At 42.0% G+C, this 12,468-nt stretch overlaps 1 protein-coding gene across 1 annotated transcript; it reads left to right on the top strand.

Moving 5' to 3' along the window:
* The first annotated feature begins 480 nt into the window (after positions 1 to 480).
* USP51 (ubiquitin specific peptidase 51) lies at positions 481 to 12,232 on the top strand. The gene is given in 7 exon segments (XM_082444951.1): positions 481 to 7,782; positions 8,553 to 8,917; positions 8,920 to 9,128; positions 9,132 to 9,206; positions 9,208 to 9,849; positions 9,853 to 10,088; positions 10,090 to 12,232. Coding segments are annotated over 6 exon segments (2,106 nt in total). The 5' UTR covers positions 481 to 7,782; positions 8,553 to 8,601; the 3' UTR covers positions 10,718 to 12,232.
* Positions 12,233 to 12,468: the final 236 nt, after the last annotated feature.

The raw sequence follows: 12,468 nt of genomic DNA, 5'->3' as shown, positions 1-12,468 counted from the left end.
GGCAGATGGAAGGAAGGAGCCTCAAGTCTCTCAATTGCTGGCAAAGTGTGAGGTGGGGGCTGGCAGGAGGGGAGGAAAAAAAGATGGTCTAGGGTCACTACTTACCACTGGAGTCACTTGCCCTTTTTACCATCCAGCTCATACACAGTGGGTCAACCCCTGTTTCTGGGGGCACTCGAGATGGTTAAAAATAGAGCTGCAATTGGATAAACCCTAATGAAGAATCAGGGAAGAAACTGAGAGCTGAAAGAGAATCCATCCTTATTTTCAGAACCTCTTCCACCTCTAAAGGAGGGCCTGCGAGGGAAAGAAACCTGAGACCACATGCATGCAAAGATGATATTCAAAATAATTTACAAATGGTATGGTCATTTAAATCAATACATACATCATTGTATAAGTGAAAATCATAAGTATATTCCTTTTGTCCCCGAATAAACTATTTATGATAAAACTATTTGACACATAATAGAAGTCATAGCTTAACAACCAATTTCTATTAAAGTGTATAGAAGACAGTGCTTGATATGATTTCTAAACTCTTTTGCAGCTCTGTCACCACAGGGAGCCTGTAGAGGTCCAAGTATTCTTCCTATTTTCAGCATTTCAATGTTTAGTTTTTCAGAATGTTAATTTACTCTGCTGGCTATTTGAAGTAAGGTGGTAAACATAAAGTTTATTGGGAAATACTGGGAATATTTACCTTACACCTTTTTGTGCACCAGCCAGAGATAATTGAACCTGATGACTTATCACCAAAGTAAAACATTTGGGAAATTATCTGACAGGTGGGCTAAAATTCCAGGCTTTCTCCCTGGCATTACACTGGTAACACCTTTTCAAATTGTAATACATGTTCATCAGAGCATTTTCTCATTAACTCCATTCTCTCAAGCACAGACAGTAAAGTTTGGTAAATTAATTCAGATGGTGTTCCTTCCAAATTTCACATTTTAAGTAAAATTTTACAAAGTTCTTTGGTTGAGACAGTTGAAGAGTGACCATTGTCTAGCCCAGGACTATCCCGATTTCAGCGCCAAAATCCCTCTGTCCCAGAAAACCTCTCCCTGGGACATGAAAAGTCCTGGGTTTCACAGATGGATGCAGAAGGTTGGGGGGAAAGTGTAGAGCTCTTATGGCGGCCTCCCCAAATAGTGGCCGAAAGCAACAGTGCTTTTAGTGGCAAATGAATTACATCCTTCCCTAGTTGCTGTGGCTGTTTTATCCCCTGACTGTTGATGTTGACAACCATGATTTGGGGTTCACCATAATGGGTCATGCATTGTTGCGTCAACTGTGTGATGCGACTTGAGTGTGAAACTTAAGCATGTTGTAATCCTGAGCATGAGGCCCCAGCCTGGCACTCAGTAGACACCCAGGGAACAGCTTTTGAATAAACTTCCAGGTATTTGTTCCAGTGGTAGACACATAGATGTGGAAATGATGTTGTACAAGTATATTCTTTGCATCATTGATTGACACAGCAAACAGTAGTAAATAACCAAAATATCTTCCAAAAAGCAGCTCTTTAAAGTTATCAATATCAGTAATCTTATGCATCCTTTTAAATATCAGGTAACCATTTATGTTCGTTTCTTTAACACTATAATTACCAAAGTGCAATTTTTAAAGAATGATTTGTTAAATAAATATTGTATATATTTGAGGTATAGAACATGATGGTTTGAGATTTTATATATATATGCACATATTGAATGCGTACATACATATTGAAATGATTACTACACTCAAACTAATTAACGTATCATCTCGTCACACATTTACCATTTTTGTGTGTATGAAGACAGCACCTGAAATCTACTCTCTTAGAAATGTCCAGTATTCCCTACAGTACATTATTAACTATAGTTATCATGTACATTAGATCTCCATACTTATTCATCCTTCACAACTGCAGTTTTGTAGTTCTTTATGTTCTGTTGTGGAATGCTTTCTAAGATATATTCTTAGTTTTAAAAACGCTAGGAGGCGCAATGTTTATATTATTACTGTCATTTGTGTTAAAAATGAACTAGATAGTACACATTTAAATTTGTATTTCCATAGAATAATTCTCGAAGGATACACATGAAACTAGGAATAGTGGCTGTCTCTTGCAGGGAGATGCTAGAGGTTGTGTTTAGGAGAGGCAGGGAAACATTTCACTATATACAGTTTTGTACATTTTGAATTTCTGCCCTGTGCATACTATCTATTCAAAATATAAATTAAAAATCATATTATATAAAATAAACCACTCTTCCTAAATTTAAATAATCAAATGGGTTTTCATGTCATATATATACATTGTCTTTTTTTTTTAACAGATTCTTACACTGTTCAAAAGGTGATATAGACTACTCTTTTTTTTCACAATGCTATGAGATGGGCCTGGCAATTCATTTTTATTTTTATATCCCTTCTATTCTCCCAGAGATACAGAAGTTCATGGCTCTTATATTTAACATAAAAATTGAGATAAATTATCCAAAATTGGTGGTCTCATAATTCTGCATGTTTTTGCTTTTTTAATTTAAAAATCTTAAAATTTTAGATATCAAAATATTGTCCCCATTGACGACTTTAATAAAAACAGTAACCAATAAGAAAAAGTCAACATAAAGACCTTTGTAGTCAGTAGCAGTACCAATTATGTAATTTAAGGTTAATGTTGAAGTAGTGACTTGTTCTAAAGTACTAAGTACTTCATAAAGAATGGAAAATGCAACTGTACTGGCTACCATGAGACAGGTCAAACCTGCAGTCAATAAGCACCATTGATGTTTCTCAGATGTCACTGCAATAGGATGCCCATTTAGCAGGGGTCAGCATGACATCTAATGATTTAGGTGATAATTTATATCACTACTTTACCACTTCTCACAAGTACTATCATATATACTTACTGGTTTGGAATATTTCAGTATTTAAAAAAGTTACAGGTACCAGTGTGTACTGTCTCAATATCAACTGCACATTCATGCCCTTCTGCTGAGGCCCCAGGCAAGCCTCTCTTTCAGAGTCTCTACATAGTCAGACCTGAGGGGACCCACCAGTTATAGCTCCAGCATCCTCATCCCTTCCCCACTGGAACATGCATCTGTTGGCTTCTTTAGTGAATGAGTTTCCTGACTCCCTTAGAGAAATACTCAGTAATTTACCCAGAATTGTGTGGAAACATAGTGAACTCAGCCACATGTTCCAATTACATTCTACCATCCAAAGAGCTGAAGCAAATACAATAAGTGATTAGGAGACAAAATGTAGCACTATGTCAAAAGTTCCAGAGGCTCCAGGGCCAGCACTCCCCATTCTCATCTGTGTGATCTTGGGTCAATGCAAAATAGTCCCTTCATTTTCCCAGCTACAAGGTGTGGATAACAATACCTACTTTGCACCACAAGTGATAGAATACATTTAAATGGGTGTAGAGAAAATAGCACATAATATGCATCTAATAGATGGTTTGTAATACATTTGCCCACTAAGCAGACAAAGTGGTCAGGACATTATGAAGCAAGAGTAGTCAGAATATAGAATTCAAAGAAGTCAGTTCATATGGATGTGAAAAAGACCTATGTCTTTATTTTCATCTATCTCTAACATAAATTCAACTATGAACCTAAGCTAGAAACCACTGTAATATTAGTAGTACATGTGACAATGTCACCAATAAAGATGTTCATATCACAGCACATTTGTTTCACATTTCTTGAAGTATCATTTATGCTCATAATTACTTTGAAATTATAGTTGTTATCATGCCCATCACTAGATACTGTTATTTAATGCATTAATAAAGAAGCTTATGTTACCAAATCACAATATTTTAAAAATTCAAAACTGTATTTCATTATAATAAATTTCTGTTATAATTTTGTGAATTTAACTTTATGCATTTATTAAAAACAAATATTATTATCTTAAGCGAGCAATAGGCTACATCCAGCTGCCAAAGGGACCCAAGGTGCCCAAAGTTTGAAAATGCCTGTGCTAGGAGACATTATGAAATGAGAATCTATGGGGAATGGAAGGGGTTGGGCTGAACATGCTGGGTGATTTCATATATGCTATCTCATAGACAGGGACAGTACAGAGGTTTCTGTCGTTGAAGCACTGGAGTCATGACGGACAGAAAGTGAAGATGAGGTTGGGCATATCTGGGATTTGGGGATGTTGTGTAGTTTCCATTTAAAAGAACCAAGAAGTCACAGGAATCACTGTAGGTCTGTGAGCAGGAGAGTGCTCACAGCAGCGGTTTCTAAGGCTGTTGCTTCTGAAGGCTGGAGGCAGACCAGCTAGGAAGTGGTGCACAGGGAAGAAATGGAACAGAATAAGGCATCCAGTGGAGTAGGGGGCAGGAGGCTGGCAGACAATGTGGGTCCCAAAAGACCCTAACCCAGTCCACAGCACTCTCCTTGCAGACCTAGCCAGGGGTAGGCAATGGCTGCAAGTCTGCCTTTTGGAATGCTAGCCTCAGAGAAGTGAGGTGATTGAGGAGAAGAGGCCCAGGTTGGGAGAAAGATGCTGCGTGAGGTTGCAGGGGGCCCATTTTAAAGTTCCTGAGGCACTAGGAGTGCAGGAACAGGCTTTTTCCAGATCCCTCTCATTCTTATTCCACTCTACTCACAAAATACCTCCAGCACCTATTGCAGTTAGAAAACCAAAAGGCAAGCCAAGATAAGATACTCCTGGGAAACCAGTCACATCAGAAAGGGTTCCTGCTAAGGCCTAATGGTCTTGACCTGTGGTTCATTAACACTAACCCACAGCAGTGGTTCTCAAAGTCTGGTCCCAATACCAGCAGCATCAGTATTCAGCACCATCATCAGCTGGTAAATTGTCACAAACATACATTATTGGGCCTCATGCTAGTTACACAGCTAGCAAATGACTGAGTCAGCATTTCCATCTAGGTCTGCTAACCTGAAATGAGCAACTCTTTTGTTAGCTGTGGCTGAGCAAATATCTTTACCTAGGGAAAAAAGTATTTTCTTTCATAAATTAGTCTACAATACCAAAGAGCTTCCCCTCCAGGTATTTCTACATGATTGAGATTTGGACATGTTTTCCAGTTATACTTACACAGATATCTTCTTTCTCTGTGGGCAGTCTCCTCATGCAGGCCTCCTTCTGATGACAAAAGGACAGGGTTAGGAGAGGGTGAGGGGCTGGGGCAGGGTCCAAATTGAGGAACCCAATAGGATCCTCCTTAGAAAAGCAGAGCCCCGCCTATGTAGTGCTGCTGTACTCTGAAGGACCCCTCCAGATCTGGGGGATCAAAGAAGGCCTCCTGGAGGAGAGAACACTTGAGCTGGTGTAAAACTGGAGGAAACCAGAAGGGAGGACAGATTCTTGGAGATCAGTCCAGACCAAAGCCAACTCTGGAAGTGCAGCTGGGGCAGGACCTCTGAGGTGACTTAGGAGTCATCATGGAATCCTGAGGACCTACTCCCTCTCCCTGTTGTAGCCCTCAGGGTTCTACCATCAAGAGGTGGATCAGAATCACAAGGTTTGATCTGGGTGGAGCAGGCCAGTATGTGGGGGCAATGACTGGCTGTTTTTCAGGTAGGGGAGGCACCGCCGGACTCCCAGGGCCACAGAGCTCTTCTTACCCTACTCCAAATTTCTACCCAAGGAAGGACACACAAGACAAAGAGTGATTCATATGAAGGGGATGAGGAGGGGGAGGTAGCAGGGACTGCCCCTCAGGCCACGAGAGAATCTTCACTTTCCCCTGTGCCATTAGGCACTCACCAGAAGGAGGGCAGAACATTTCCTCTCTCTAACCCTGCCTCCTCTCAGAGTCCTCCTGGGAACCCACTGGTGACTCCATTTCTGCTTCTCTCACCTCACTGCCACCTTGTCTGTGTGCTCCGCCATCCTCTGGTGCAATCTGTCTAAATACCACATCTACATCTCTAATATTTATGCAGGTCCAAGTTCCACGGTGTTGGAAAACCCTGCTGTCTTTGCTGTTATTATTTTTTTTACTAAAAGTCCCTTGAAAACTCCAGAGGAAGACAAACTAAAGTTTGCCTAAACTAATGCATTTCAGTTTGAGTGGGTTGTTCATCTCTTAAGGCTCCTTCTCAAGGCTCCTGTACCAAGAGCATAGCTGCATCCAAAGAAACTGAAAATTCTAGCCTGAAAACAGTAAGCCTTCCCTCTCTGATGCGACGTTGTGGCAGTTAGAACCATGAGAGTGGCAATGGCCTTTCCAGTCAGCTACATGGTCATTAGCTGACTTGGGGACCAAGTATTTGTGAATTGAAAACCTCATTAGGATTCCTGCTGAGTTGTCATGAGTTTATGGTAAGAACTGCTAGCAGGTCAAACCAGCTCTTTTCTTACTGGAGGGAACTGAGTTGCAAAGATGATGTGTAGCTTGCTTTAGGTTACAAACACAGCTAATAATGATAGAAAAGTTTAAGAGCATTACTCTCTTGTCTCCCAGCCAAACATATTCTTCTGAAGGAGACTAGCTCTTATTTGAACCTCTCAACCTATAGTCACTCTGGGCTATAGGACAGTTATGGCGGTTCTTCTCTCCAAGATCATACTGATATGTGCTCACTCTGAAAATTCATATACATTAATGCATCACTTTGATGTTCTAAAATCACTGACATCCATTTGGGAAGGCACCTTCAAGATACCACTCCGAAGCCTGAGAGAACTGAATCCTAATCCTGAGAAAAGGAGATACATGACTGTCCCAGAGAGATTAAATGTAGCATTAAACATCCTCACTGATGAGCAGGAATAATCTTGGGGTTGGACAGGAAGGGCAACAAGCTCTGGACATAGCATCTATCTTAGGGGTTGTGGCCTTGGATGCTGAACCTGTTAAAGGGAGGGAAAAATCTCCTGGGCTCTGAACCCCTGGAGGACACAAATCGTTTTACTCTGAGTTTCTCAAAGCACAACCTAGTGCGGTTAGTACAGTTAAGGGATCTGCATACATTTGTTGAGTGCTTGCTCATGTACATGACCTGCTTAGGAGGGATAAGCTGATGAACTAAGCAATAACTTTGAGAGAGCTTCCAAAGAGATGTCTTCTCTTTTCCTGTACTGTGTATCAGGCATTGTGCTATAGGATCATTTTAGGGTCGGGACTGAGAAAGAGAGGTGTGAAAGATAAAGCTTACCATAAAGATCCTTTATATAGACTATGATTTGGTGTTCATAAGAGGTTGGGATTACTGTTTCCATTTTTGTTTAAAAGACACCACAATTAAGACTCAGAGAGGTTAGGTATTATATCTGAGCTCACACAGCTAGCAAGTGCCGGGGCTCTCCTATAGGAGTGTGAAGCCCTTGCTTATGCTTCCCCTCCCCACACTACAGAATCCCTCTCTCCACTTAACTCCTAGAGATCAGATTCTGATGGGTCCCTAAGGGATTCCTGTTAGGGAGTTGACATCCCTACAACCCCCATCCCCTTCCCAATGAAAGTTTTTTTCTGCGGAGCGCGGGCCTGGAGCCAGGTGAGGTCAGAACGTCCACTCCAGGGGCTTTCTCTAGAATCCGTCGCTGTGGTTACTTCCAGTAGAATCTGTTTTAGGAAGAGGTTTGTCTGACTGCGCGGGACAGCGGTGGCATTCATCACTGCAGGAGTGCAGAATCCGGGGCTGGGGGCCACACGTCGAGAGGGGAGGGGCCAGGGGCGGCCCCCTTGTGACCAGCCCTGAGGAGAGGTCAGGAGAGAAGGCTGGCTGAGGAGCGCCTGGACAGCAGCAGCTGCTGCTGAGGTTCTGTATCACGCGCTTGGGGCCCAAGGTAACTCAGACCTTTAAATTAACAGCGGGGCTGGGGTCGTTGCGGAGGCGGGAAGAGGCAGGGACTTAGGGGGCCACGCACTGAACGCGTGGAGGGCGGGAGGAGTCCGAATTTTGGGAGGAATCATAAGGAATGAGGGTGATGAAGCAAGTAACAAGGTGAGTGGGGACACAAGCGCCAAGGGCTTGAGAGGGCGCAAAAACTCGGCTGACCAAAAGACCGTGCGCTTGGAGGTAGGGGCAAAGTGTGGAACACACCCAGCCCAGGAACACTGGTAAGGTGGGAGCAGGGGGACACTTTCTTCCCCTGAGCCCGTTTTCCATAGGTGGCCCCCTTTCAGCCATTTTTAAAATAAAATGTTGACCCAAGTGTTTTTAGGATATAAGGAAAGAACGTCAGAGGAAGCTGTACCAAAGCGAGGCTGCGCAAGGCGCAGGAAAGGCAGTCAGAGGGTGGCGCCTTTTTTAAAGATTTCATCTCTTTCCACCCTAAAGCTCAGGCCGTACTCCGCCCCCCTACCTTTTCTTCCCTCCGTCATCCTCCCTTCAACCCGCCTCCACTCCCCAGCCCGGAGCACGATCCGATCGCCTTTAAACCAGGTAACCACCTAGGTCTCCACACAAGTTCCCGCAGCTTCTGAGTAGAGTAGGTGTAATCCGCAGCAGCCGCTGCCTGAGCTCAAGGGCCGGTGGGAGGGGTCTCGGGGACGCACCGCGGCCATGACGCTGGCCAGATCATTCGCAGAAATCCCTGTCTCATTCCATCTACAGTCGCAACTCGATTCCAGATGCCTCTCTCCAATGGCCGGGCAGTGAGTTGATGGCCCAAGTTCTAGAAGCTTCCTTTCCCTCCCGCTCTTTGGTCCGCTGGAGCTCAGGATGTGAGGGAGGAGCCTCACTCGAGGAGGTGTCTGAGAAGGCGGAGGAAATGGAGGAGGAGGTACTGGGGGCTGCAAAGGCGTATTCAGGCCAGGGAGCTGAGGAGATGAAGCTGGAGCCATCACAAAAGCATAAGCCTGCACCTGAGGAAAACTTGACGTGGAGCTGCAGCTGCAGCGACGAGAAGGTGCTCCCTTCAACCGCCCCTCACTGTCACAGCAGCTCCTCGCCTCTTTGCCCTCGCCGCAAGCCCCGCCCCCGCCCCAGCCCCGGGCCCGCTTCCGAGGCCAGTCAGGGCCCTGGGCCCCACCCCTGCCTCCAGCCCATCCTCCCCCTCCACCGCCGCCCAGGTCCCTGCCCTGGCGCAGATCTCGGCGCAGACTCTGGCCCGGGTCCAGGCCCCAGACTCAGCGAAGCTGTTCTGCTGACCTACGCCGCTCTGGGGGTCGAGGTGGCTTAGGAGACTGGTAGCTGGAGGTGAAGTTTGATCAGGGTCCCACAGGGTGCTCTCATGTGGAGGACTTTAAAGTAGCTAAGAACTGGCAGGAAAAACCTGCAGTTGATCTACCAGCGTTTTATTTGGAGTGGGACCCCGGAGACGGAGACTAGGAAACGTAAGGCAAAGTCATGCATCTGTCATATATGTAGTATGAACAGACTCCACTCTTGTCTTTCCTGTGTCTTTTTTGGCTGCTTTACTGAGAAGCATATTCACAAACATGCAGAAACCAAACAGCACAATTTAGCTGTAGACATCTACCATGGGGTTATATATTGCTTTATGTGTAAGGATTATGTATATGACAAAGACATAGAACAGATTGCCAAAGAAACAAAAGTGAAAATTTTGAACTTCTTAGCTTCCACTTCATCAGATGTCTTTCAACAACAGTGTATGACATCAGGTATTGAAGAGAAGCAATCAACCTGTGAGTCAAAGGAACAGGAGCCAAAATTGGTGAAGCCCAAGAAAAAGAGGAGAAAAAAGTCAGTCTGTACTGTAGGCCTGAGAGGGCTAATCAATCTTGGGAACACCTGTTTTACGAATTGTATTGTCCAGACACTTACCCATATTCCTCTACTGAAAGATTTCTTCCTCTCTGACAAGCACAGATGTGAAATGACAAACCCCAGCTTGTGTCTTGTCTGTGAAATGTCTTCACTTTTTCATGCTATGTACTCTGGGAGCTGAACTCCTCACATTCTCTATAAGTTACTGCACCTGATATGGATTCATGCAGAACACTTAGCAGGGTACAGGCAGCAGGATGCCCATGAGTTCCTCATTGCAATATTAGATGTGCTTCATAGACACAGCAAAGATGATAGTTTTGGGCAGGAGAACAATAACCCCACCTGCTGTAACTGCATCATAGACGAAATCTTTACAGGTGGCTTGCAGTCAGATGTCACATGTCAAGTTTTCCATACTGTCCACCACAATAGATCCATGCTGGGACATCAGTTTAGACTTTCCTGGCTCTTGTGCCACATTCAGTTCCCAGAGTCCAGAGAGGGTTAATGGCACAGTGAGGAGGGATGACTACATACCAGGAATTCCCTCACTCACAGACTGCTTACAGTGGTTTACAAGGCCAGAGCATCTAGGAAGCAGTGCCAAAATCAAATGCAGTAGTTGTCAAAGCTATCAGGAATCTACCAAACAACTCACAATGAAGAAACTACCCGTTGTGGCCTGTTATCATCTCAAGTGGTTTGAATATGTAGGCAAACAGAGGCGAAAGATTAATACTTTTATCTCCTTTCCCTTGGAGCTGGACATGACTCCATTTTTGGCCTCTACTAAAGAGAGCAGAATGAAAGAAGGCCAGCCACCAATAGATTGTGCACCCATTGAGAATAAGTATTCCTTGTTTGTAGTGATTAATCACCATGGAACTTTGGAAAGTGGACACTATACCAGTTTTATCCAGCAACAAAAAGACCAGTGGTTCAGCTGTGATGATGCTGTAATCACCAAGGCTACCATTGAGGACTTACCCTACAGTGAAGGGTATTTACTGTTCTATCACAAACAGGGTCTAGAGAAAGACTAGTCTTACCAGACCACTTACCAGAAAAAAAGTAAAAGAAATTAATGGGCAAGGATCCTGAAGTGACACACAAACCTACCAGGAATGGACAATGACAACAGCCCCTACATCACAATTAGCATCTTGATATAAAGAACCAAATTTAACATGGCCTATGGGTCTGTAAGAGGAAAGAAAAAAAGAATATTAACTAATGACCATTCAGCCTTAAATGGGAGGGAGGGAGCAGAGGTTGAAAATGGTCCCATAAAGCATAATTAAATGAAAAGAATGTTTTAGGTGAGAAGAGTAGGAATAGAGATGTTCTGGCACTACTATATGTCATTTGTTTCTATGAAAATACTGTGGGAAGTCAGGAAGTATTCCTTCATCAGCAAAAAGCCTTACAGTTGGTGTTCCAGCTGTAGTCAACCAGTAAAATAGCTAAATAAAATAATATTTTAAAAGAAAATTTCAAAAGCTTTAAAAGAAAAACATTTAAAAAGAAAAAAATTAATCTTAAAAAGAAAATGTTTTTAAATGTTGAAAATTTTTTAAGTTAAATATTTTTAAAAGAAATGTTTTAAAAGTTTAAAAGTTTTAAAATTTAAAACTCTAAAATTATTAAAGCTTAAATGAAAATTTTAGAAATTCTTAGTTTAAAAAAGATAAAATGAATAAAACAAGGAAAACGATTAAAAATGAAAGTTTACCAAAAATTTAAAGTGAAAGAAACCATTTGAAAATTAAAAAGAAAAAAGAAGGAAACTGTTAAAATTAAAAGTTTAAATGAAATAAAATTTAAATAGAAATAAGTATAAATATAAAAATCTTTAAAAATTAGAGCATAAAATATGTGTTGAGAATTTATGCATAATTTAAGATATAAGTTTTGAAAAATACAGAAAGGGATGAAAATTCAAATTTAAGCTTATAGAAAAGTTTTAAAAGAGGAAAGTTTAGAACAATTCAAGACAAAAGGACAAAATTTGCTAAAAATTAAATTTAAAAGATCTTAAAAGGAAAAATTAGAGAAAGAATTTTAAAATTTATAATGAACTTTAGACAAGTTCAGTTTGAGAGATTTAAATAAGAACTTTACATATTTAAACAAAAAGATGTATTAAAATTAAAATTCTTAAAAAGTTTTATTTTTAAAATTTAAGCATATTAAAATATATACGGGTATGAAATAATAGAGGAGACAGGAATAACAAGAAAAAGGGGTTTGTGAATATATATTTTTTCAAGTTTTATGCTGATATATAAAGATAATTCAAAGGAAAAAAAAATAGACTTTAACCATCATTTTACCATCCAATTATGAGATCAATACAAGGCCTGCACTCTAGCCCACCTTCCCTGCTCAGGTTCTACACCCCATCTGATTTCCTGAAGGAAATAGAGCTATTTCTTAGGCAGAATGAACTGCATCTGAGAAAGGTGAAAGGAGCTCTCTGCCATTTAGACTGCATTATTCATACAAATTCTTTGCTTCTGAAAAGGTGCTCTTGGCAATTTAGTAGCTTAGGAATATTAGATCACAACTGTGAAGCTCTGGCTTTGGCGTTTGAGCCCCACGGACTGATTGAGGAAGTGTCAGGGACCTATATCTGAGGACCCCCCACCCTCCTCTTTCCCCCTTCCCTCTTCATGGAGAAACAAGACCTTTAAATTTCCACAGTAGAGCTATGGGCTTGTGCTCAACACTCCTTCTACTCAGTCCTTACTCCCTCTTCTTTTCCTTATTCCATCATTCATGCCTGGTTCCCTGA

Source organism: Balaenoptera physalus (assembly GCF_965194825.1).
Source record: "Balaenoptera physalus genome assembly, chromosome: X".
Classification (NCBI taxonomy): domain Eukaryota; kingdom Metazoa; phylum Chordata; class Mammalia; order Artiodactyla; family Balaenopteridae; genus Balaenoptera; species Balaenoptera physalus.
This window is presented reverse-complemented; position numbering and strand designations above follow the sequence as displayed.